Source organism: Sinohyriopsis cumingii, unplaced genomic scaffold (assembly GCF_028554795.1).
Source record: "Sinohyriopsis cumingii isolate HCF-2022 unplaced genomic scaffold, ASM2855479v2 utg001510l, whole genome shotgun sequence".
Lineage (NCBI taxonomy): Eukaryota > Metazoa > Mollusca > Bivalvia > Unionida > Unionidae > Sinohyriopsis > Sinohyriopsis cumingii.
This window is the reverse complement of record NW_028316007.1, coordinates 638110-665091: the sequence shown is the minus strand read 5'-3', so window position 1 is coordinate 665091 and position 26982 is coordinate 638110. Positions and strand designations below refer to the sequence as shown.

Below are 26982 nucleotides of genomic sequence, written 5' to 3'. Positions count from 1 at the left end.
AGTATAACAGGTCCCCAGAATAACAAGGGTATAGTCATTGCCCTTATATAACAAGAATATAGTCGTGGCCCTTATTATAATAGTAGAATTCAATTTTTGATGTACACCAGCATAATGTGACTTTTACCTGTATTGAGGTAGACTTTGATGGCTTCACTCATCAGCATTACAGTGACAGATTACTGTATTTTATAATCATCAGTGCTTGAGTAAATTCTTTGTTCACAAAGTAAAATTCACATAATATGAGTCTGATATAAATGGAATTCATTGTATTAGATATTGTCTAATAAATGAAGAAAATGTGAAATATCTGGAAAATTTTGGAAATGGATCTTTACATGAAAATTCGGATACTGCAGAAAAATTATTGTCTTTATAAAACAGTGTTGTAGAATATTTGTCAACTTTACCCTTTTGTTTTATAGATTATTATGTCTGCCTGGCTGAATGCTGTGGGATCAGTTCTCAGGAACATAAGTACTATTGACTCAATGCCACAGTCTGCAAGCTATCCAGTTTTATTGACAGGGCAGATTTTAGCAGCATGTGCCCAGCCATTTGCCATGTTTGCACCCACTAAAGTTGCTGCACTTTGGTTTCCAGGGACTCAGAGAGCAACTGCAAATATGCTGGCATCCATGGGTAAGAATTAAAGATATTAATGATACAAGTTTTGTCTTGAGAGTCAGTTAGGGCAGTTCCAGTAAAATATACTTGTTGCCCAGGGAGGCACTTTTAATTTGGAGTAGTCACCCATGGATGCAGTTAAGAACTTTGTGTCATTTTCTTATGAACTTTCCGAGTAACCAGAGTACCTGGCATATATTTTTTTAAAAAAATACATTCCCTGAGTACCAGGTATGTTTAAATGGAACAGCCATTACGGAATAAGTACCGTAAGTACATTGCAGATGGCACAGGTATGGGCTAATGATATCCAGTTAAATAGCTCCAGTGGTAAAGAGTCTGGTTGAGTTGGGAAAGTCTTTGGTTCAAGCCTTAGTCAATCTGTGCATAACCCTTTCAAAGGACAGCTTTTTTTGTGGTTAGGATATACTTTAAAATCATCTAATTTACGTTATATGTTTAGAATGCAATGGATAACTGATAAATTTGCACAGTGATGATTATGGTTGCCTTTGGTATCTGTTGATGACCAGTGACATGCATGTACTGATTACTTTGAAGACGAATACTTAATAACCTAATCTACAGACACTGGAGTGATATTTGACCTTTCTGCTTACCTGAGGTTTTCAGTCTCAATCTATTTCAAATAAATTCAACCCCTCCCCAACAAAACCCAACCCAGAGCACCACACTTACCTAACCAGCTTTGTAAAAACTGTTAAAGACTTGAAAATTCCCACTAATTTATCGGAATGTACCATTTGACCTGGACTTAATGATCTTTGACCAGGACCAATTTGTTATGGTTTTAGTAAGTAACAACAACAAAAAATCAGTAATGAAGATATTCCTTAGTTTTGGATTTCTTTATAATTTGTTCATTTAATTTTTAAAAAAAATACAGTATATCAAACATATATCTAAATGTATTCTTAATTTCTGAATGAGTCGCTATAAGTTGGCCTCAACATAAAATACCATTAACTCAACTTCATTAGTATATTCAAGGTTTTCAGTTTTAAAAAAACAAGAGTCTATTTCATTTCAGTGTCGATACATATGCCACATTTCTTGTGAAAATGAAAACCTTTTTGCTGTTATTTGGTCTAACTTCATATGGAACTTCCTTGGTTCTGTAGATTTGCAGGAAGGTTTTGAATTCCAGAGTGATCCCTGAATTTCGAAAGACAGGGAGGGCTCAGTTGTTGTGGGGTTTAACGCCATTTTTCAGCACACGATAGGCTATACATGGCGGCCAGTATTAATGGTGGAGGAAGAACCAGGGAAAACACCGGAAAGAACCACCGACCCACGAGAAGCTACTAGCAAGCTTTCTCACATACCCACATTGGCTGAATCCTAGACTCGAACCGCCGCAGACAGAGGTGAGATGGCAGTGATCCGTAACGAAGAGCACTTTAGACCACTCGGCCACTCGGGGCCCCCAGGGAGGGCTCAAGGTAGTGGAGGACCAAAAGTTAGGACATTTCCGAAACATGTTCACTGTGTCTGCAGGGACTGGTAGGGGTCAGAGGGGCATAAATAGGTCATCATTGTGACATGATGGGTGTCAAATCATTGAGTAAATTTTCTTCTCCGATTAACCAGGGATCTCTAGGTGTGTGGACAAAGATAAAACAATAGGATATCAGCAAATTATTTTGTAATGAGCATCATATTGAAGCTAACTCCTTTTGCTCCTTATGGATTATTTAACCCCATTTTTATTGAGACAATCATGAAAATACAATTTTTGATTCTGTTAAACCATGTGGCGATCTCAAAAAGTATTAGTATTTATTATTTGCTTATGGGTTTTTAAAAATATTTGTGTGGATTACTTGCTTTTTGGAGAGAAAAAAGGCACAGGACTCAAACTAGTTGGCCAAAGAGCAACTAGAATGGCTTTTTTAGTCAAAAAGACACATTTAACATACAGTCTTCATATTGCCTACTAATTTGGAGATGACCCCAGTGCAGAATGGCTTGCAATCAGGGGTGAGTTATGTAATTTATGTATGTAATTGATTGCAATGACAGGGATGTGTTATGCGATATATATGTGAGCCCGGCATTGTACAAAAAAGAAGCAAACACAATACCCTCAGGTTGTGGGTTTTATTTTCCATCAGGAAAGCATACGTGATAAAAGAAAACACCTACAATGAAAGAGAACAAATACTTAATTATACAATACTACAAATACAGAGCACAACAATACATAATCTGCAGGCCAGTATTTCAATATAGTAGCATGATAACACATAAATGGCAACCTACCAGACAAGAAGACCCTAAATATTCAGATTTTACAATTCTCATGAATTGTGATTGCCACCATATGCCTATACAGCATGAATAAGATGTCATTTGTCCAGAGCCAAGACAAGTGCCTAGGTCTTTATTTAGGTGCCAGACACTCAATGTTATCATCCCCCTCATGCACTTTGTGCGCTGTTCAATCACTTACTCACTCACCCGCATGCTCACTCATGAAATAATCATTCAGAAATAAATAAATAACATTAATCAATACATGACAGGTATTCACATTTGATATCAAGATTTAAAAGCAACCATTAAAAAAAAAATATCTGAAAGTTCATCCTCTTTCATTTTAAAATGAACACCATACAAGAATGGTTTTCTATTACTATGTGTTCCCTTTTTCTTTTTCTTCCATAGTGCTACTAACATGACTGACCTAGTAGGTAGCCCCAGAGAGATTCGAAACCACCCGATTCTCTCAAGAAGAACACTACCCACACATTTATCCATCATTCCACAACAATATTAGTTCATAATGTGGATGACAAATAAATGGAACTACAGAGCTGAATAAGTTAAATTGCAAGACAAAAAATTAGGTACGTAAAACACTGAAATAGAAACTACAATTACATAATGATATAATATTGTCCCCATATATTTATCTTTTTGTGTTAGATTGACAATAAATGTGATATTCAGCATCACTCCCACCTGCTAAAATAAATAAAGAGAATGCCTGAAAGATGCAGATAGACCGAAGTAACTCACATGTAATAAATCATCTGCGAATACACCCAATGGCCTATATCGTTGTGTGTTTTTGGTCTCTGGTAGAACGCCTTACCAGTTGCTGGCCTGAGTCTTCCCACAACACCTGTGGTGCTGGTGGGCTCTAAACTAACCTCATGGACTGACGCTTTGAGCCTCCCTCTAAGACAGATGGGTTTCAAACTGAGCTTTCGATCTACGCCTTTGGGTAACCGAACTGAGTGCTTTCATGTGATGGAGTAGAAAAATGAGTTGGCTAATTTAAAGTAATTTCTTATTGCCTAGACCCACTTTTTTGAAAGGTTATGCTTTCAAGAGGCTGGCTAATATGGGGGTAGATAATATATAGAGATCTACAATTAGGAACGGTCTGCGTGGAGTGTTCACGGGGTTGAACAATCTCCTTCCCTGCCCAACCGGGTCATCTGTGAGGTATAACATACTTATCAGTGTCAGAAGCAGAACTCAGAGATTCAGAGCTCAACTCTGAAGGGGTAACTTTTTGTAGACTCTGTTTTTTCTGGACCAATTTCATTGGGGCTGGATTACAAGGAGAATAGTCAAAGTTCAAAAGCAAATTACACTGCAATGTGAATATAGATTTTGGACCTGCGACCCTTCTCACCTTGTACACTGGCATATATAAATTGGGGATTGATATCAACTGATATATGTCCTTTGTCCCCTTGTTGACTAAGTTTTGTTTCCCCTTTAGTACAACATTGCACACTAGGACTCAATCCCTTACTTCAAGTTTGGATTCTTGGACCTTCTCATCATACCGGACCTTGTTCTTAACATGGCTATTGCTTGACTCCCTCTCTGTGGCTGTATAAGTGAATCTGAGGCAGTCTTTCAGTTTTTCCACGTACGTGTGAGGCTCTGCAGCAGCCTCAACACAATCTGGTGTAGTGCCCAGATAAACGTCAACTGAAATCCGAGGGGTGACAACCAAACATAAAAAAATGGGGCAAGAATCCAGTTGAATCATTCTTAGTAGCATTATATGCATGGACAATTGGAGCAATGTATGACTTACAATCTTGTTTTTGCTCTTCCTTCAATGTTCCTAGCATTTGTAGTGCGTACCATTCAAGCGTTAGCAGGCACCATTTCCCTGTGGGTGAAATGGCGAGGAGGGAGACTTGTGTATGTTTGCTAATTTGTGTAGCATCTTTATAAACCTACCCTCAAAATTTCATACCTGATCACTGTGAAACCTTTCCGGGAACTAATATCGAAAAAAGTGCTCATAAAGGGCTTTAGTGGTAGTCTGAGGCATATGGTTGTGGTAGGGAACGGCCTGAGCATATCTAGTGAAATGATGAGTTGTCACCAAGATGCTTTCAAACTCTCCCTTAGACTGCTCTAGTGACAAAAAGTCTATGCAGATGAACTCCATAGGGCGAGTGGTGTGAATTGGGGTTAATTCAGCCATTTCCCTAACTGGAGTCTTTCTGCGTATACATCATTCGCAAGACTCAATCTTGCAATTAACATCATTCTCCATACCAGGCCAAATAAAACTTTTGTCTAGCTAACCAAAGTGTTTTCTCCTTGCCCTGATGACCCATATCGTTATGGATACCCTTCAGGGTCAGGCTCCGGTATGGCTCTGGGATCACAAGCTGTCTGATTGACCATCAAGAGAAGTGGTTCTTTTGGGAACGCTCTTTTCAACTACAGGGCGATTCTTGTTCACTGAGAAGTTTCTGCACAGACAAATTTTCTTTCCAGAGATCCTTCTTCCTGAGCCGAAAACCCTTACTCTTGAGGTCAATAACTTTTGCTATTGTTTTATCGTCAGCTGTTCCCTGTCCCACTTAACGATGTTACAACATTCAGATGAGAGCACTTCATTGGCCAAATGAGGTACTGAAACATCTGAAACACTCAGTCAAGGGAACAGAGACAGTGGCCTGATGGCAAATGGATTCCACCACATCAGGGAACATTTGTGGTAAACATGAGAGGGTGTCGGCATCAACGTTATTTTTGCCAGCTCTATATCTGATAGAGAAATCGTAATTTGCTAGAGCTGCAACCCATCTATGCCCTGTAGCATCAAGATTTGCTGTCAAAAGGACGTATGTCAATGGGTTGTTGTCTGTGACCACATCAAAGTAGGAACCTATGAGATAGTCATGGAATTTATCCCCCACGGCCCATTTTAACACCAAAAACTCGAACTTATGGGCTGCATAATGCCGTTCACTGGGTTTCGATCTGCAATTCGCGTAAGCAATGACCCTTTTTACACCATCCTGCTCTTGTTATAGGACTGTGCATAAACCAGAGCTGCTAGCATTATTATGCATGATAAAAGGTTTAGCATAGTCGTCAAATGCTAAGATCGAGGTAGAGGTCAACTTATCTATAAGGTTCGCAAAGGCGTTTTCTTGGGCAGTGCCACAAGTCCAAGGAGCTATTTTCTGTTACTTGTTTAGGCTCGAATAAACTGACACATCTCCTTAATGTTTTTAGGCTTTTGCCAAGTCTTAATAGGTTTCCTCTTGGTCAGTCTTGATACCCTCCTCAGGTATAGCATGACCCAGAAGACAAATGCAACTTACATTTAAAGGGTTTCAGCCTAAGACCATGCTGGTGTAAGTGTGCGAATGTTCCTCTAAATGTTCCGTGCTCATCGAACGTCTTGGAGAAAATGAGGATATCATCTATGAATATAAGGCACTCCTTGAGGTGTATTTCTTTGATACATTTCTCCATAAGACATCAAAATGTAGCTTCAGCATTGCACAAACCAAAATTCATGTGGTTCACCTCATAAAATCTGAGTCGACCTACCCAGAAGGCTGTGTATTGTATTCTTCCTCCATCTCAACTTGCCACTATCCTAATCTTAGGTCCAGCTTGGAAAAGAACTTGGCCCTTCACAATATATCGACGGTATCATCAAACTGGGGAAGCATGTAGGCATCCTTCTGGGTCTTTGTATTGAGGCTCCTTTAGTCAGTGCAGAAATGTGGGCTGTTATCTCCTTTCTGGACCTACACAATATTAGAGGAGTAAGGACTTTCAGATACACCCTCGATAAATCGTGCCCTGATAACTCGCAAACCCACTTATAATGCGGGGTCAGTTGTGGATCCCATTTTTAAGACCCGAAAATACCCCAAATATTGATCCCTATTTTAACTTGAAGAAAATCACAATCAAAATTGGTAATGGAAACTTTGATGTATCTCTTGTTTTATCGTCAAAAATGGTAGATAGGACCTGGATTTTTTTTTATCAACACTATGAAATATCAAATTTAAATATAGGTAATACAATTTTTACATTATCTTTCCAAGCGACATTCCTAGTACACAGCAATTAACGATATTATAAGGAAATTTCGATCAATGAAAATGTCACTTATGCTGAGTGGAGGCAGTACTTTAATAAATAAATACAAATTAAATAATTTTTTATCAATTTAAATTTGTATTCTAGTTCTGTCTTTTAGTTCCTTTTAAGTGTAATCGTCATAAATGCAATGTGTCCTCTTGTAATTAAATGTAAAATGCGTCAGTCTATCGTAACAGCTATGTCAGCGAGTATTTCTCTGAGAACCTAATTAAGTGCCATCAGTGTTTTGATAACTGACTTGTGGAAGTATTTGTTTTATTGGTGCACTGAATTAAAAGCTGGCCTCTTTTGTATTATCATGTTAATTATGTCTTTCGAGTCCAAAAAAAAGGAGGTGGAATAAAAGAAAAGTTAAAAGACACGAAATTCCTACTAACTTAAAATCTAGCGGCCTCAGTCATATGTCAGGTGAGCTCACTTCATTTGATCAATCGAACACTGTTATAAACATTATTGTGTATGTAACATAAACTACCTTAAATTAACCGACTCTTTCATAACTGTGATCAAAGATAACAAGGCAGCCAAGCAAAATGAATACCTCATAAAATAAAGAGCTTGATTTCATAGATACAGACCATTGTGGGCAAGTGAGTTTCAGAGAATTCTTGAACTGGCACTTAGAGATATCCTCAGGGATAATAAGAAATTTCATTATTACTTCCATTGAAATCACGACATTAATATTGTACTAATATAACAATAAAAAAAACTGAGTTTCGATGTAGACGTGTCACGAAAAAAATGTCATGTGTTTTTGAAGAAAAAAAAGGAATCTTATTTGGTGGTGTATCAACAGTTAGTCTAGTTCCCTGCTTGTGGACTCCCGATTCGGCAGGATACAATTAAACACCACTACAGGAACCAGACTCATCAAGAAAACATAAAGCAATGACATAATACACAGATTTTTTGCGTACACGTGATGGTTGTTCAAACCAGTTGGAACAATCTTTCATATGTTCGATATTTTGAAAATAAATGTTATTTAAACAGAATAACGAACAACTTCATTAGAAAAAGCGCGTTATTACAGATTATTATCGATGTGATTATAAAATGAGGATTCAGTCATTAAATAGCCCAGTTCGTTAATGCCGCTTCTCATTCCATGGTTTTCTCTATGTCAAAGCGATTTATTTCAATTTTTGGAGGTCCCTTCGTAACTCGCGCCTCGCTTATAGTGCGGTCTATGTTTGTGGACCCCATTGTGCACAAGTTATCGAGAGATAGGTATACTCTGATTGCACTAGCATCTAGGTTTTTAATTAATATGCTGATGCACCTCCTCATACATTCCCATGGGAATTATTCTGAATAGTTGTTTTTAAGGATTATCATTGTTGAGTACTATCTTATGCTTGATGAGGTCAGTCTTTCCCAAGTCTGTGGGCCCCATTGAAAATATGTAGTCCCATTTGCCCAGTACTTGTCTATGTCTATCTAGTTGCTCTGGAGTCAGATTTTCCATGTCGGTTTTAACCTTCCGGAGTAGAATGTTCTCTGACCTCCTGGGGGAGAAATCAGAAGCTCTGTGATTAACCACTTTGACGTCACTTATGAGACATACGTCAAACTTGGGTCTTATTGTCACACATTTGGCAGACATATTGCAAAATTTGACTTGAACTTTAGAATGCGAACCCTGTTGATTAACCCTGATCACTCTTGGACAAACTGTAAAATGTTCAGAGTTTCCTAAGTTCTCTGTAACTGCTTCTGTTATACGAGTATCAAGATTGGGGGCAATGCCTTTGATGGTAATAGTTTCATATGGCGCAATGTTGATAGATCTGACTAAACTCAATGCTATCCATATTGATCTTCCATGTATCTGAAATTCTATCTGTACGAGGATTATCAAGCATGTAATTCCTACATACATGAATGACATATGTTCCTATAACTACAGGACAGGTAGGGTTTGACTACGTATCCGGCACCACTAAAATAAGGACACTAAATTCAAATCAGACATGAATGGCATTGAAATCAGATACTCAGTATATCTTAGTTAAGTGAGAAGAGAACCATCTGCAATAGTGACTTTGATACTCAGTGACTTGAGAGTGAAGCAATGACTTAACACTAAGTGACAAATAAAAACTATTAGATACTAGCAGTAGTTACCATGGAGCCACTTTCAGTAAGGGTCATGACATGGACATTGTTTAAGTAAACGATACTAGTGTTGGAAGAACCAACCAAATACTGAAATAGCATATTCCGGCCTTTAGGGTGGTTACCTGCCCCCATATGGCCATCTACAGAGGCGGTTACACTTTTAACTCCCGTGCTTCTCTACGGTAGCCATGCCAGCGGTCATTGTTACTTCAATTTCCGTTTCCCCTATTTCCTCAGTAGTTATACCGGCTACTATTACTGTAGTGGCCTGGTTTATTGTCATCGTCATTTTGGCATTGTTTGTTGTCATTACTCTGCCCTCTGTTAATTTCCATTATTTCTCTGAGGAGTAATGACTGTTCATTCAGTTGTTTAGTAAGGGCATTGATTTGCGATCCCAATCTTTCCTCTCTGTGTTCGATCTGTGAGTTAAAAGCGCTCTAGCTCATGACTCTTGTCTGCCATCTACAGTGGGCTGGTGGTATACTTTTTTAGTTGTGATTGGGCCTCATAGAGACCATCTGAGTGTCTGAATCACAATAGCTGGAGGATATTAAGATAGGAGGCATTTTACCTCGAATCTCCACTCTTTTACCTCGAATCTCCACTCATAGTATGTGAGGTCACCTTTCTGTATTGGCTTGTTCCCTGAAAAGACTGGGAACTTGGGTACTATGGTGGAAGTGAGTGAGGTAGATGTAGCACTGAGAGTGGAACAAGTACCCTGGGAATCATCTAAAAGTGCTGAAGCACCTGTACTAACTTTATGCTTGGTATCCTCACTCAGTATACCAAGCTGCTTGAGTGAACCTCTCCAAAATACCTGCAACAGGAGTGCTTTGCAACAGAGGGTTGGAGGGTGGTATAGCGAGTTCGGTTGGGGTTACGGATGTATTAGATAGGGGTGCAATTGATTTAGGTGGGGCCCCAACTGGCATTACCACACACTGGCATTCAATACCTGTATCATCTCCTTTTCTGTCGTGAGATTCTTACCTGTAGCTATCATGAAGAGAAACCCAAACAGTTGTGCATAAATATAACCACGATAACCAATCGTTGAATGATTTGTTATATATATTTATCACATAGTAGGTATAGTTTTGCTATAGTATGTGCATTTTCATATTTATGATATTACCACTAGGGCCTAACCGGAAATCGCCTCGGACATTCGCCTCGGCCGAATATCCCGTTTTTCGGTACTATTCGGAAGTATTCGCCTCGGCAGATAATATGCGCACAAATCGTTACAAGTAAAATAATTCAATAAATATCGAACTTTAAAAAAAAAGTTTTTTAATACATAATAATTTAGTTAAAAATAAATTATAATTACACAAACAGTTAGCATTCCATTGGACTTCATGAATCATGATTGATGATAATTTATTTAACTCAGTTTCCTTTAGTAATTTCACTAGCATTCTCCAGGTGGCGTAACTTTTCTGCTTCCGGTAAATATTTGAGTGTAGAGACGCCATTTGTAAAAAAATCTTAACAAAATTTAATTATTACATATTCAAAATAAAATTAATAAATAATAAATATATATATTAAAATACTCATCAAAAAATGTCTACTCTGAAATTAAGTAGCAAGATTTGGAACTTTTTCACTATAAATGCTGTGGATGATTTGAAGGCAAATTGTGATGTCTGCAATGAAAGGCTAACACGAGGCGGCAAAAATGCTCGTTCTATGGAACTTCAGCTCTAATAAATCACCTTCGATCCTTCCATCACTCTGAGTATGACGAATACACCAGATCCACAGAGAGCCACAAAAGAAAGAGAGATGATGAAGAAGATTTAAAGAGGCAATATATATGGTACACGAAAAGTTTAAGCTTTGCATACGATAATGAAACAAACAGTACTCTCCGGAGTCGCACCTACTACTCGGTTCATGCCTGGATCTGGCAAATAGTACATCCAAATACTCGGATTCGGTACTCGGTGAAAATTACCTACTCGGTTAGGCCCTAATTACCACATGTTAAAATATCACTTTATTTGATTCTGATTGGTCCAAATAAGCCCATGAAAGTATTGTGCAGTATCCTCTTTACTGATTGGCTGGGATCATAGGAAAACGTTTTTAACCCTGCCTTTTGGAATGTTTGGTTTTGAATGAACATTTTTGGCAGCCATTTATGAACTTGATTGCGCAAAGGAAATTAAGGAAAAATTATCTCGACTCTCTCAATATGGATATGTTACTCCTACAGGGGTTTGTTATGTCATGTATAACAATATCATAATGAGAAAAATGGCGTAAAACTACAAGACAAGAACAACAATAAGAAGTAAGGGTATTGCTTATTTGATGGCGGGGTGGGGTGAGGGAGCGGTATATCCATAACATAGATATAGAATCCACCAAATATACAAGCGTGCTTTAAATGTTAACTCACAGAAGTAAATAGGGGGCCATGAGTGGCTGAGTGGTCTAAAGCGCTGTCCATTATGGATCATTGCCATCTCACCTCTGTCTGCATGGGTTCGAGTCTCGGATTCAGCCAATGTGGGTATGTGAGAAAGCTTGCCAGTAGTATCATGTGGGTCGGTGGTTCTTTCCAGGGTTTTCCCCAGGTTCTTCCTCCACCATTAATACTGGCCGCCATGTATAGCCTATCATGTGCTGAAAAATGGCGTTAAACCCTACAACAACAACAACAACAACAACAGAAGTAAATAAACTCACTTCTGTTCACTGAAGAATTAGGACATAAATGGGTCTCCTAACTGACATAATTTTATCCAACCACAGCATCTTTACACAGTGTATATGGGATGCAAATCCAACTAAAAAAGAAATTTGTTTATGTCTTCTGTACAGTCTATTGTTCCAGTCAAATATTGTAAATATCCGGTCACAAATGCATTGTAGTAAATGTGGGAATTTCTGCATCCAGTAATCCTATTTCACATAAAAATCGCAACAATGTAATGTTTAGTTCTGAAAGTGACATTTTAAGGTAAACATACTCTAGACCTACTACTTACCCTATCAAACAATGTGGCATCACATCACATTGATCATTCTGTTTTGAAAAATGATTTTGTTGTTATAAAATTTTCTGTTTATTCGGATGGAAGCTTTTTCTTTGATTTATAGTTTGTAAAAATGTACAATCTACTTTTACTAGTTCAACTTTGTTTTGGGCTATATTTTATGCACAAGAAATGAAAGGTGCACTGTCTGTCAGAATGAACAAAATTATTCATTCTTCTTTCTATCTAAATAATTTCCACTGAAATAAAAACTATGCGATTCTTGGACCTGTTCTCTTCATTCTGTACACTCAGTCACTCTCAAGTGTCATAGATCATCATCCAGTGTCTCACCAGTTGTACGCTGATGACACCCAAATATACAAATCTAGCCATGCAACTGAAGTTGATGTTACCATCCAAGGTGTAGAGAGGTGCATTTCTGATGTGAAATCATGGATGACTTGTAACAAGCTGCAGATGAATGATGATAAAACTGAGGCCATTCTGATCACAACACAAAGACTTTCTCATTCACATCCCTTACCTCAAACAATAAATATCAGCAATGCCAGCATTAAATTCACACAATCAGTACGAAACCTAGGTGTTACTCTGGACAGTACTCTCACATTGCACCAACATGTCATGAACATATGCAAGGCTGCATATCTTGAACTGAGACGCATCAGCTCAGTTTGCAAATATCTTTCAGTTGATGCCACTAAAACACTTGTGTATTCATTAGTACTTTCAAGACTGGACTATTGTAACTCAATTCTGTCTGGTTCATCTCAATATCTACTCCAGAAACTTCAAAAAGTTCAAAACACAGCTGCTCGGATCATACTTAGAGTACCACAATCAGAGCACACCTCCCCACTGCTCTGTACCTTACACTGGCTATCCATTCGATCCAGAATGAAACACAAAATTTGTTCTCTGTGCTACATTTCACTGTTGGACTCTAGTCCAACATACCTATCTGACCTCATCCATGTGTACACACCAGCAAGATACTTACGCTCCTCTTCTGACAATTGTATACTCATTATTCCCACTATGAAAACAAAGTTATATGGACAGCGTTCTTGTGCATACCAGGGCCCAGCAACGTGGAATGAATTGCCCACTGAACTTAGACACAAAGACAGTGATCACATTCAAGAGGGCTCTCAAAACTCACTTGTTTCGACAGCAAGAACAAACTTAAAGATCTAATAATGTTTCCTACCTGAAATATTCTCAGCATGTTTTTTATTTATTAATGTTTTTATAATTTCATGTTGTTTGTTTTTGTAATAATATTATTATGTTTCTTATCTTATAGGTGTTGTCTAATGTTGTAAAGCGCTTAGAGCTTCTAAAGATTAGGCGCTATACAAAGTCCTCATTATTATTATTATTATTATAAAAAGAATATCAGATGGGTAATGATTTAATATTAAATTTATGAAACTCGTTGAATAATGTCCAGCTTTTGCTCACCAAGGTTCGCGATGTGTAAAGCAATTTATATATGTAATTGGTTGGAATGACAGGGATGTATGTAATTGGTTGGAATGTCATCAATTTATTATGCTGTTTATACATGCATGGTTGGAATGACATGGATCCGTTAGGCATTTTATTCATGTAGTTAATTGGTTGGAATGACAGGGATGTTTTTTGCAGTTTATATCTGTGTGGTTGGAATGGCAGGGATGTTTTATGCAGTTTATAAATGTATGGTTAGAATGACAGGGATGTTTTGGAATTTATATATGTAAATAATTGTTTGGAATGACAGTGATGTATTATGGAGTTTATGTATGTAATTAATTGTATGGAATGACAGGTATGTATCACAGAATTTATGTATGTAATTAATTGTTTGGAATCAAAGTGATGTATTACAGAGTGTATGTAATTAATTGGTTGGAATGACATCGATGTATTGTGGAAGTTTTATATATATCCTGTCTTTTTCCAGCATAATGTAAACTTTGTGACTCTTAAATGAGACAGTACGTAGACATTTTATATTGTTACATGATACCACCAAAAATATTTCATGATCTGATTATATTAAGTGCATTCTTATTAAGAGAGAAGATCTGTGTATTAAGTTATGGGTACATTATTATGTCCTGTATATCAAGTCAAGGTTATGTAAGTATTTTATCATGCTTGCTTCCGTTAATGAACAGAGCTCATGCCAGGTCAGAACTTTAGGGAGAAGTCACTTCTCCCTCCAATGGCCAAGAGTGAGAGGTTTAAGCTGACAGTGAGACATGGTTTGGGTTGGGAAATAATTCCCAGTATGCACGAATATTTAAAGTATGTATGCAAGCATGTAAGTAGGTAGGTAGGTTGGTTAGTTGGTTGGTTAATGGCTGACTGGATATGAATTGGACAATGTGTCATTCGTAATTATTTGTCTGTTATGTCAGTGTGTTTCATTTGTTTCACTGAGAATGATGAGTAAATTTGTGATAGGTATATACAGTCAAACCCACTTATCTCGACCTCGGTTATCTCGACAACCCGCTTATGTCGAGCGTTTTGGTCTGGTCCCGAAAAAATTCTTCTTTGTTATGCTGTTTTTTACCCGCTTATCTCGACCTCTGTTAAGTCGATAACCCGGTTATGTCGGGCATAAGTTTCGGTCCGAAGTAACATGTGGACCCGCTTAATTCGACGAAATGCAACTTTTTAACGTCAATCTCACAGAAATTGTACAAGAAATAGTCAGCAAAAGCGATCGATTTTCAGGCACAATTTTGGTCCGTTACTGCAGTAGTCACATGAATATCACCCTATATATATGCTCATATATATGCACGCGAATGGATAATCTCAGGCACTTGGCTTCTATACAATGGCAGTCGAGGCCCCATAATTTAGTTCTCATGCTTGAGGTCTTCTTAATTTTGTTTTGTTTTCTTATTTGTAATATATCTTATTTAGGTCTGGCAGAAAAATTGGCTTCCATTGTTTTAATTTATTTTCAAAATTCCTGTGAATACCAGTAAAGGGGAACCCAAGTCGGCAAAAAGAAAAACAGAAAAGAAAATAAGAATCGGCACACTTGAAAGAATCAAAAGTCACTTTCCAGAGTCGGTTTGCTTTGCAATAAAATAACCTTTGTATTTGATATCCTGCCGGTAAGTTCAAAGAATTAGTTTACTGCTCGCTACCGGATGTGTTTATTCACCACCCGCGCATCTATTTATTTGCCATCTGGAATCATAATTGATACAAACTCGCATTGATGCCTGCGGGGTAAGTAGTCTACTCAACATTAACTTGCTTTAATAAATACTCTTTGTAACCCATGCTAGCGAAAGGAGTGTCATTTGCACTCACAGTCAATGTACATGTACATGTATTTTCAAAAACATTTATTGATCTTTATCTGCGAGATACTGTCATATATTAACCTGGATATAATACAATCTTGGTTATTTTGCACCTAACACCGTGTTATGCGTGAATGGCGGGTGCCTGAAAGCAATCGGTGGATGTTTCTCTCTCACTCTCTCGTTTGTGATTTTCTTTGATCCATTTTTCAATCTGATAACATATTCAAACCTCTGAGTACAACCAAACATGATTTGTTTTTCAATATTCACATCAATTATAAAAATGCGTCGTGTGTTATCTGACATAAGTGATGCACACTACAGTAATGGATGCATACGCTACATGTGATATAAGGAGTTCATAGATATATTTTTTCTTTAATAAATTACTTATGATGATAAAAAAGGAATAAATGATAACAACACCAGGTTAGTTCATTTCATTTTATTATCAATTAAGCGTTTTGTTTATTTTATTGTAACATGCAGTAGGAGGGGATTCCAGTAAACACCAGCAAGAGACAGGAGTAATGCTCAAGGACATTTTTAAAATTACCGGTTTTTATGAACCCGGATATCTCGGGACCCGGTTATGTCGACGATTTTTTTACACCCCCGACGTAATCGAGATAACCGGGTTTGACTGTACATGGTTATTTATGAAAGGAAGAAAAGAAAAACAAGTGAAGAAAATGAAGAGAAATGTAGACTAGTATGATGCAGATGAATCAAGTAAACATAAGTAAAACAGTGTAATATTTTTTAAATTTATTCATCACAGTTTTTTTTATAAAACTTGTAAACATAAAAAACTTTAAACATAAAATGAAAGAGCTTGAAAAAGTCATTAATACTGACAATATTATCACAAAGGTAATACTGACATAGAGAATGGTGACCATGATTGTCTTAATAATAACGTAGTGAATGATGACCATGATTGTCTTAATAATAACAGAGATAGACCACCATGATTAATTGTCATAATAATAACATGGTGAATGGTGACCATGATTGTCTTAATAATAACAGAGAATGACCATCATGATTAATTGTCTTAATAATAACATGGTGAATGATGACCATGATTGTCTTAATAATAACAGAGAATGACAACCATGATTAATTGTCTTAATAATAACATGGTGAATGATGACCATGATTGTCTTGATAATAACAGAGAATGACCATGATTAATTGTTTTAATAATAACGTAGAGAATGATGACCATGATTGTCTTAATAATAACAGAGAATGACCATCATGATTAATTGTCTTAATAATAACATGGTGAATGATGACCATGATTGTCTTAATAATAACACAGCAAATGATGACCATGATAGTCTTAATAATAACATGGTGAATGACAACCATGTTTACCTTAATAATAATGTGGAAAATAACAACCATGATTGTCTTAATAACATAGAGAATGATGACCATGATTGTCTTAATAATGACATGGTGAATGATGACCATAATTGTCTTAATAATAACACAGCAAATGATGACCATGATAGTCTTAATAATAACATGGTGAATGACAACCATGTTTACCTTAATAATAATGTGGAAAATAACAACCATGATTGTCTTAATAACATAGAGAATGATGACCATGATTGTCTTAATAATGACATGGTGAATGATGGCCATAATTGTCTTGATAATAACACAGAGAATGATGACCATGATTGTCTTAATAATAACATGGTGAATGACAACCATGTTTATCTTAATAATAATGTGGAAAATGACAACCATGATTGTCTTAATAACATAGAGAATGATGACCATGATTGTCTTAATAATAACATGGTGAATGACCACCATGAATAATTGTCCTAATAATAACATAATGGCTATGACCATGAAAGAGCTTGAAAAAATCATTAATACTGACAATATTATCACAAAAGGTTATACTGACATAGAGAAGGATTGTCTTTATAATAATGTGGAAAATGACCACCATGATTGTAATAATAATATAGAGAATGACAGACATGATTGTCTTAATAATGACATAGAGAATGACAGACATGATTGTCTTAATAATAATATTGAGAATGACAACCATGATTGTCTTAATAATAATATAGACAATGACAACCATGATTGTCTTAATAATAATATAGAAAATGAACACCATGATTGTCTTAATAATAATATTGAGAATGGCAACCATGATTGTCTTATTAATAATATAGAGAATGACAACCATGATTATCTTATTAATACTATAGAGAATGACAACCATGATTGTCTTAATAATAATATAGAGAATGACAACCATTATTGTCTTAATAAGATAGAGAATGACCACCATGATTGTCTTATTAATAATATAGAGAATGACAACCATGATTGTCTTATTAATAATATAGAGAATGACAACCATGATTGTATTAATAATAATATAGAGAAAGACCACCATGATTGTCTTAATAATAATACAGAGAATGACAACCATTATTGTCTTAATAATAACATAGAAAATGGCAACCATTATTGTCTTAATAATAATAGAGAGAATGACCACCATGATTGTCTTAATAATAATATAGTGAATGACAACCATGATTAAATTACTAATAACATAGAGAATGACAACCATGATTGTCTTAATAATAATATAGAGCTTGACAACCATGATTGTCTTAATAATAATATAGAGAATGATGACCATGATTGTCTTAATAATAACAGAGAATGACAACCAAGATTGTCTTAATAATAACATAGAGAATGACCACCATGATTGTCTTAATAATAATATAGAGAATGACAACCATGATTGTCTTAATAATAATATAGAGAAGAATGATGACCATGATTGTCTTAATAATAACATGGTGAAAGACCAACATGATTAATTGTCTTAATAATAACGTAGTGACTGATTGTATTAATAATAGCATAGAGAATGACAACCATAATTGTCTTAATAATAATATTGAGAATTGCAGCCATGATTGTCTTAATAATATTGAGAATTGCAACCATGATTGTTTTAATATTGACATAGAGGATTGTCTTAATAATAATATTGAGAATGATGACCATGATTAATTGTCTTAATAATAACATAGAGAATGACAGCCATGATTAGTTGTCTTAATAATAATATAGTGAATGATGACCATGATTAAATGTCTTAATAATAACATAGTTAATGATGGACATGCTTAATTGTCTTAATAATAACATAGTGAATGATGACAATGATTAATTGTCTTAATAATAACATAAAGAATCATGACAATGATTAATTGTCTTAATAATAACATAGAGAATGATGACAATGATTAATTGTCTTAATAATAACATAGTGAATGATGGTCATGATTAATTGTCTTAATAATAACATAGTGAATGATGGCCATGATTGTCTTAATAATACCATAGTGAATGATGGCCATGATTAATTGTCTTAATAATAAAGGATGGCTATGATTAATTGTCTTAATAATAACATAGTTAATGATGGCCATGATTATCTTAATAATACCATAGTGAATGATGGCCATGATTAATTGTCTTAATAATAAAGGATGGCTATGATTAATTGTCTTAATAATAACATAGTGAATGATGGCCATGATTGTCTTAATAATACCATAGTGAATGATGGCCATGATTAATTGTCTTAATAATAAAGGATGGCTATGATTAAATGTCTTAATAATAACATAGTTAATGATGGACATGCTTAATTGTCTTAATAATAACATAGTGAATGACGACAATGATTAATTGTCTTAATAATAACATAGAGAATGATGACAATGATTAATTGTCTTAATAATAACATAGAGAATGATGACAATGATTAATTGTCTTAATAACAACATAGTGAATGACGACAATGATTAATTGTCTTAATAATAACATAGAGAATGATGACAATGATTAATTGTCTTAATAATAACATAGTGAATGATGGCCATGATTGTCTTAATAATACCATAGTGAATGATGGCCATGATTAATTGTCTTAATAATAAAGGATGGCTATGATTAAATGTCTTAATAATAACATAGTTAATGATGGACATGCTTAATTGTCTTAATAGTAACATAGTGAATGACGACAATGATTAGTTGTCTTAATAATAACATAGAGAATGATGGCCATGATTCATTGTCTTAATAACAACATAGTGAATGACGACAATGATTAATTGTCTTAATAATAACATAGAGAATGATGACAATGATTAATTGTCTTAATAATAACATAGAGAATGATGACAATGATTAATTGTCTTAATAATAACATAGTGAATGATGGCCATGATTAATTGTCTTAATAACAACATAGTGAATGATGACAATGATTAATTGTCTTAATAATAACATAGAGAATGATGACAATGATTAATTGTCTTAATAATAACATAGAGAATGATGACAATGATTAATTGTCTTAATAATAACATAGTTAATGATGGCTATGATTAATTGTCTTAATAACAACATAATGAATGATGGCCATGATTAACTGTCTTAATAATAACATAGAGATTGATGACAATGATTAATTGTATTAATAATAACATAGTGAATGATGGCCATGATTAATTGTCTTAATAATAACATAGTGAATGATGGCCACGATTGTCTTAATAATACCATAGTGAATGATGACCATGCTTAATTGTCTTAATAATAACATAGAGAATGATGACAATGATTAGTTGTCTTAATAATAACATAGTGAATGACGACAATGATTAATTGTCTTAATAATAACATAGAGAATGATGACAATGATTAATTGTCTTAATAATAACATAGAGAATGATGACAATGATTAATTGTCTTAATAATAACATAGTGAATGATGGCCATGATTAATTGTCTTAATAACAACATAGTGAATGACGACAATGATTAATTGTCTTAATAATAACATAGAGAATGATGACAATGATTAATTGTCTTAATAATAACATAGAGAATGATGACCATGATTAATTGTCTTAATAATAACATAGTTAATGATGGCTATGATTAATTGTCTTAATAACAACATAATGAATGATGGCCATGATTAACTGTCTTAATAATAACATAGAGAATGATGACAATGATTATTTGTATTAATAATAACATAGTGAATGATGGCCATGATTAATTGTCTTAATAATAACATAGTGAATGATGGCCACGATTGTCTTAATAATACCATAGTGAATGATGACCATGATTAATTGTCTTAATAATAAAGGATGGCTATGATTAATTGTCTTAATAATAACATAGAGAGTGATGACAATGATTAATTGTCTTAATAATAACATAGAGAATGATGGCCATGATTGTCTTAATAATAACATAGTTAATGATGGCTATGATTAATTGTCTTAATAGTAACATAGTTAATGATGGCTATGATTAATTGTCTTAATAATAACATAGTTAATGATGGCCATGATTAACTGTCATAATAATAACATAGAGAATGACAACAATGATTAATTGTCTTAATAATAACATAGTGAATGATGGCCATGATTAACTGTCTTAATAATAACATAGTGAATGACAACAATGATTAATTTTCTTAATAATAACATAGAGAATGATGGCCATGATTAACTGTCTTAATAATAACATAGTTAATGATGGCCATTATTAATTGTCTTAATAATAACAGTGAGTGACAACAATGATTAATTGTCTTAATAATAACATAGTGAATGATGGCCATGATTAATTGTCTTAATAATAACATAGTGAATGATGGCCATTATTAATTGTCTTAATAATAACAGTGAGTGACAACAATGATTAATTGTCTTAATAATAACATAGTGTATGATGGCCATGATTAATTGTCTTAATAATAACATAGTTAATGATGGCCATGATTAACTGTCATAATAATAACATAGAGAATGACAACAATGATTAATTGTCTTAATAATAACATAGTGAATGACAACCATGATTAATTGTCTTAATAATAACAGTGAATGATGGCCATGATTAATTGTCTTAATAATGACATAGTGAATGATGGCCATGATTAATTGTCTTAATAATAACATAGTGAATGAAGGCCATGATTAATTGTCTTAATAATAACATAGAGAATGATGACAGTGGTTTTCTTAATAATGACATAGTGAATGATGGCCATGATTAATTGTCTTAATAATAACAGACGGCAGATTTCTTTTTCAACATTTAACATTCAGATTTAAAATTGTTTATATTTCACATGCTTTTTATTTCATCCTAAGCTAACATTGCTATGAATTCAGATGAAAGTACAGTATCTGTTCCAATTATTTTTATATTCAACAGCCAATCCACTTGGAATCTTGGCAGCCAATGTGATTGCTCCAGCAGTTGTCAGCAGTCCAGGTGATCTCCCCTTAGTTGTAGGTTACTCTTTATTTATGCGTAATAATTTATTTTGATCTGTTGATCTTTTTTTTCTTTCAAAATAAAGAAATAACAGAACAGATCTTTCAGATGTTTACTCTTAATTTGCCTGTGTTTATTTGTATAAGAAAATCATTAGCACATTTCAAGACTTATTGCATAAACTAAGAGGCAAGTTCTACAACTGAGTGAAATAAAAAGCAGTTGTTTCGGAGAAATTTGGGCTCCAAGTTACTATATATTATATTTTAGCCAAGGTTATGAAAGTATTTTTTACACATTTTGCTTCATATGTAAAATTATACGGTTACACTAGTTTAAACCTGGCCATGGGTAATATGATACATCTACTCATGCCAGATCTAAGCTAATAGCCCTTTCATTGGTAGTGGGACACAACTAATCACACCAGGTCTAAGCTGATAGCCCTTTCATTGGTAGTGGGACACAACTAATTACACCAGGTCTAAGCTGATAGCCCTTTCATTGGTAGTGGGACACAACTAATCACACCAGGTCTAAGCTGATAGCCCTTTCATTGGTAGTGGGACACAACAAATCACACCAGATCTAAGCTGATAGCCGTTTCATTGGCCATTGGTAGTGGGACACAACTAATCACACCAGGTCTAAGCTGATAGCCCTTTCATTGCTAATGGGACACAACAAATCACAACAGGTCTAAGCTGATAGCCCTTTCATTGACCATTGGTAGTGGGACACAACTAATCACACCCGGTCTAAGCTGATAACCATTTCATAGGCCATTGGTAGTGGGATGCAACTAATCACACCAGGTCTAAGCTGATAGCCCTTTCATTGACCATTGGTAGTGGGACACAACTAATCACACCCGGTCTAAGCTGATAACCATTTCATAGGCCATTGGTAGTGGGACACAACTAATCACACCAAGTCTAAGCTGATAGCCCTTTCATTGACCATTGGTAGCGGGACACAACTAATCACACCAAGTCTAAGCTGATAGCCCTTTCATTGGCCATTGGTAGTGGGACACAACTAATCACACCAGGTCTAAGCTGATAACCATTCCATTAGCTGTAGGTAATTAGATAAGTAGGTACTAAAAAAGTTTGACATATGGGAAATGTCTACTATTTTTGAGGTATGTTGATAATTTATCTTAAATATATTAATGAGCTGTCAGCATCAATTTCCAGTTCACTATAGAAATATATGATAAAAAGTGTGCAACAAACATAACGAGTTTAGAATATGAAAATGTAAATTAAAATTTTTTTGTAGTAACTGACAGAAACATTAAGCAATCATTGATTCTTTTATTTCAGCCATATGTAAAAGTGATGAATGCTTAAATACATCTATTTGTCCTTGAGTAGACAATCTTCAAAGTTTACGAATCCAAGCTGTGTTGTAAAATATAACATTGATGGTGATTATGTAACATGAATGAGAAGGTAGTTGAACATTAATGATTAGTAGCAAAAGTTTTGCTCTTTAATTTTGAAAATGTGCTGATAGCCCTTTCATTGGCTGTAGGTAATTAGATAAAATGTGCTGATAGCCCTTTCATTGGCTGTAGGTAATTAGATAAAATGTGCTCAGATTTACCTACAGCAAAACTAAAATTATTGAGTTGAAAAATTTAACCTTTCCATAGCACATAAAATATATTTATTGTAAATTTGGGACACACATAGCCTGAATTTTTGTTGTTATTTGTTGAATTGTACCTCAGACTCATATCAACATAAAACATATGAAATTAATTAATTAAACAATAAACTACATATGCAGCATCTGTCTTATGATATCATCCTTCAAAATCTAACAACAAAATTGTAGGCATGTTTTCTGTTTAATCTACAGCTTTGGGTAATGACGGGCCCAGCTGTTGTGACAGTATTGCTGGCCACTTTTGGAATTTGCAGCTCTGTACCTCCAACTCCACCCACATCAAGTGCAGCAGAAGAATCAGAACCATTCTTTAAAGGACTCAAACAAGTAAATGAACTAGAACCATTCTTTAAAGGACTCAAACAAGTAAATGAACTAGAACCATTCTTTAAAGGACTCAAACAAGTAAATGAACTAGAACCATTCTTTAAAGGACTCAAACAAGTAAATGAACTAGAACCATTCTTTAAAGGATTCAAACAAGTAAATTAGACTCTTTTTTTTACTAAATCTTTAACAATTTGCAGTGATGGAAAGACAATAAATGTTCTAATGATTGCAGTGGAGTGGCCTTTTTCAAACTACTTTTTAAATATTTCAGTACAAGTTCAGATCGATTTTACTGTCATGTGTAATGTGGGAATCAAATGCTTCCTTATGCAGATTTTGTCAAAAATTGCATATTTATAACAATTCACATGGTACTGGAATTTTTTGTAATGTCGTGATTGAGCGATGGTTCATCAAATTAATTGTTTACTTTTCATCCATACTGCTATATATGTTGTCCATATTGCTGTACATGTAGTGAACAATTTATACTGTTAGGATTACTGGCAAAATAGTTTATTTTAAGTCATATTGAATGGTAAATACATTTTCAAACAAAATTCATATGTATAAATACATTTTGTCATGACAGACTGATAAGCCAGTTTTACAATCCACTGAAAGTGTCAACAGCATACATCTACATGTGTCAGCATTTGAATAAAGAAAATAGCATTTTTGTGAAAGATCTCAAATCAGTAACTTTCAAATTAGTAAATTAATTCTTTATAACCAAATGACCGTCTTTGTTTACCTTGCTTCAGCACATCAGGTATATAAATAGAGCTAATTATCGCTGACAGACCATGCCAATCAAACACTACAAACAATTAAATGTTTTAGGAAAAAATGTTATAAGAGTTATTCCTGTAAAACATCCTTGGGAACCAGGAAAGGCACTCTCAACACAGTAATCACACATTCATTTTAGAGTTTCATATCATTGTCATATAAACTCTTGAAGTAATCAGAGTACCCTGTTATTATTATTTATATATTCTTAAAATGGTGCCTTCCCTGTGTTGAATGTACATTTAAACAATGACTTTTAGAATACATAATAATTAGGTGTTTACTAGGAGAAATTTAAAAAGTCACACATTTTAATATAAAGCATTTTATTTAAGAACATGATAAATAATCTTTAATATACATGCATATATATATATATATATATATATATATATATATATATATATATATATATATATATATATATATATATAGTTGTAATTTACAACAACTAAAAATGTCGTGAAAAGAAGATAAGCAATATTAAATTCAGTCTATTCAGAATGGAATTATGTTGTTTCTCATTGCAGTGGATAATTCTTGAATAAGTCAGTAAATGAAATCAGTACTCATTTCAGCGTGGAGGCTCAATACATTAAGCTCAGTATGGTTTCTTACTTTTTTCAGATTGTAAGAAATAAGAATTACTGGATACTGAACTTTTGTTTTGGGACAGGATTGGCTATCTTCACTGCCTTGTCATCATTTTTTGACCAAATACTCTGTCCTAGAGGTTACTCGGATGTAAGTACTTTTTTGTCAGTGCTTTCACTAATCATGCATTTAATACTTGATTAAGAAAGTCCCTGCTTCCAGAACCTTCAGTTTCAGGTCCTGGACATGGTTTTCCAAACTTTATCTCAGGCTTTCTAGATACTGTACTCTCCATTTTTAGGTAACCTCACCATAAAGCCGGGTAAGCATATGGTATGGTTTTATGTCTGGCATGATTTGTAGCATGCTTCATCCATCCACAGTTGGTATGTTCAACTTCTCATAAATCGCTAATTTCAACCAAACTTTGTTGAAAGTATCTTGGCATGCATGGATTCCTAATTTATGCATATGATACTGTTTCTCTATCAAATGTGGTTGCCTCTACCAAAATAGAAAAAAAACCCATTAAAATGTCTTCTTGCCAAAACTGCTTAATAGAATTTGCCATAATTTGATGAAAAGGATCCATAGAGATGTTTCAGTTTTGTATAATTATGCCAATCGACCATGACAGAAATTATGCTGACACTTAATATACCATCTGATTTGACTGAAGGTAACAAAGGGAGGGAATAAAAAGAGCCATGGGTGTCGTCACTAAAAATATAAAATCTTTTAAATGACTTCATCTCAAAACCACACAAAGATAATTATTCTGTGTATGCCTAATGAGAAAAGTGTAGTCAGTGTATTTCAAATGGGAGACTCATTTCACTCCTACATTTATTATAGTAAATTGCCTCTGAATGTATTGCAAGTCAAAATTGTGTGACCCACTATTATATATGATGATCAAGCTGGGTTTTTAAAAAGAATACATTGGTGAGAACATAAGACATATACATAATTCAATGTTTTGGATGCAAAAGGCACAGTGATCCTGTACTGCTGTTTTTAATTGGTTTTGAATCAGTAATAAATTCGATAAAGCTTTTTTAAAAAAATCAAAATATCAAATCATATTTGATTATTAATGGCCAAGTCTCTAATTGGTTTGGTATCAATAATGGGTGTAGGCAGGGGGATCCACTCTTGCCATTTATTTTTTTCCTGTGTGCAGTGATTTTAGCCATATGACAAGAAAAAAAAAGTATTAGGGACATAAACATGGGTTATTGCAGATGGATGCGCATGATACATGGGTTATTGCAGATGGATGCGCATGATACATGGGTTATTGCAGATGGATGCACATGATACATGGGTTATTGCAGATGGATGCACATGATACATGGGTTATTGCAGATGGATGCGCATGATACATCTGATTTACATCTTTTATATCACTATTCCAGATTGTTTAGTCTTGGCATAAATATTTCAAAATTTAAAAACAAATTTAATTTGGATTGGAAGTAGAACAGGAAAATTAGAAACCATACATTGTCACTAAAGCACAAAGAATAAGTTATTGTGACCTACTTTAGATATTCCTCAGTGCTGGTGATGGGTGTTCAGAAATCTCAGATGGTGATTCATTTCAACAGTGAATGTCACATTTGATGATTGAAAATTCTCTGCAGAATTTTGCCTTGAGATCAGTAATGTCTGCTAGTGTAATGATTTTGTTTCATGGA

The 26982-nt window shown here is 34.5% G+C and overlaps 1 protein-coding gene across 2 annotated transcripts in view; it reads left to right on the top strand.

Moving 5' to 3' along the window:
* The window catches only part of LOC149772395 (solute carrier family 49 member A3-like), a 54957-nt gene that overhangs the window by 12064 nt on the left and 15911 nt on the right, over positions 1 to 26982 (top strand). For both annotated transcript variants that reach the window (XM_089947857.1, XM_089947858.1), the window contains 4 exons: positions 429 to 645; positions 21827 to 21903; positions 23759 to 23893; positions 25316 to 25432. In XM_089947857.1, coding sequence (XP_089803983.1) covers positions 429 to 645; positions 21827 to 21903; positions 23759 to 23893; positions 25316 to 25432 — 546 coding nt within the window. The remainder of the gene's footprint in view (positions 1 to 428; positions 646 to 21826; positions 21904 to 23758; positions 23894 to 25315; positions 25433 to 26982) is intronic.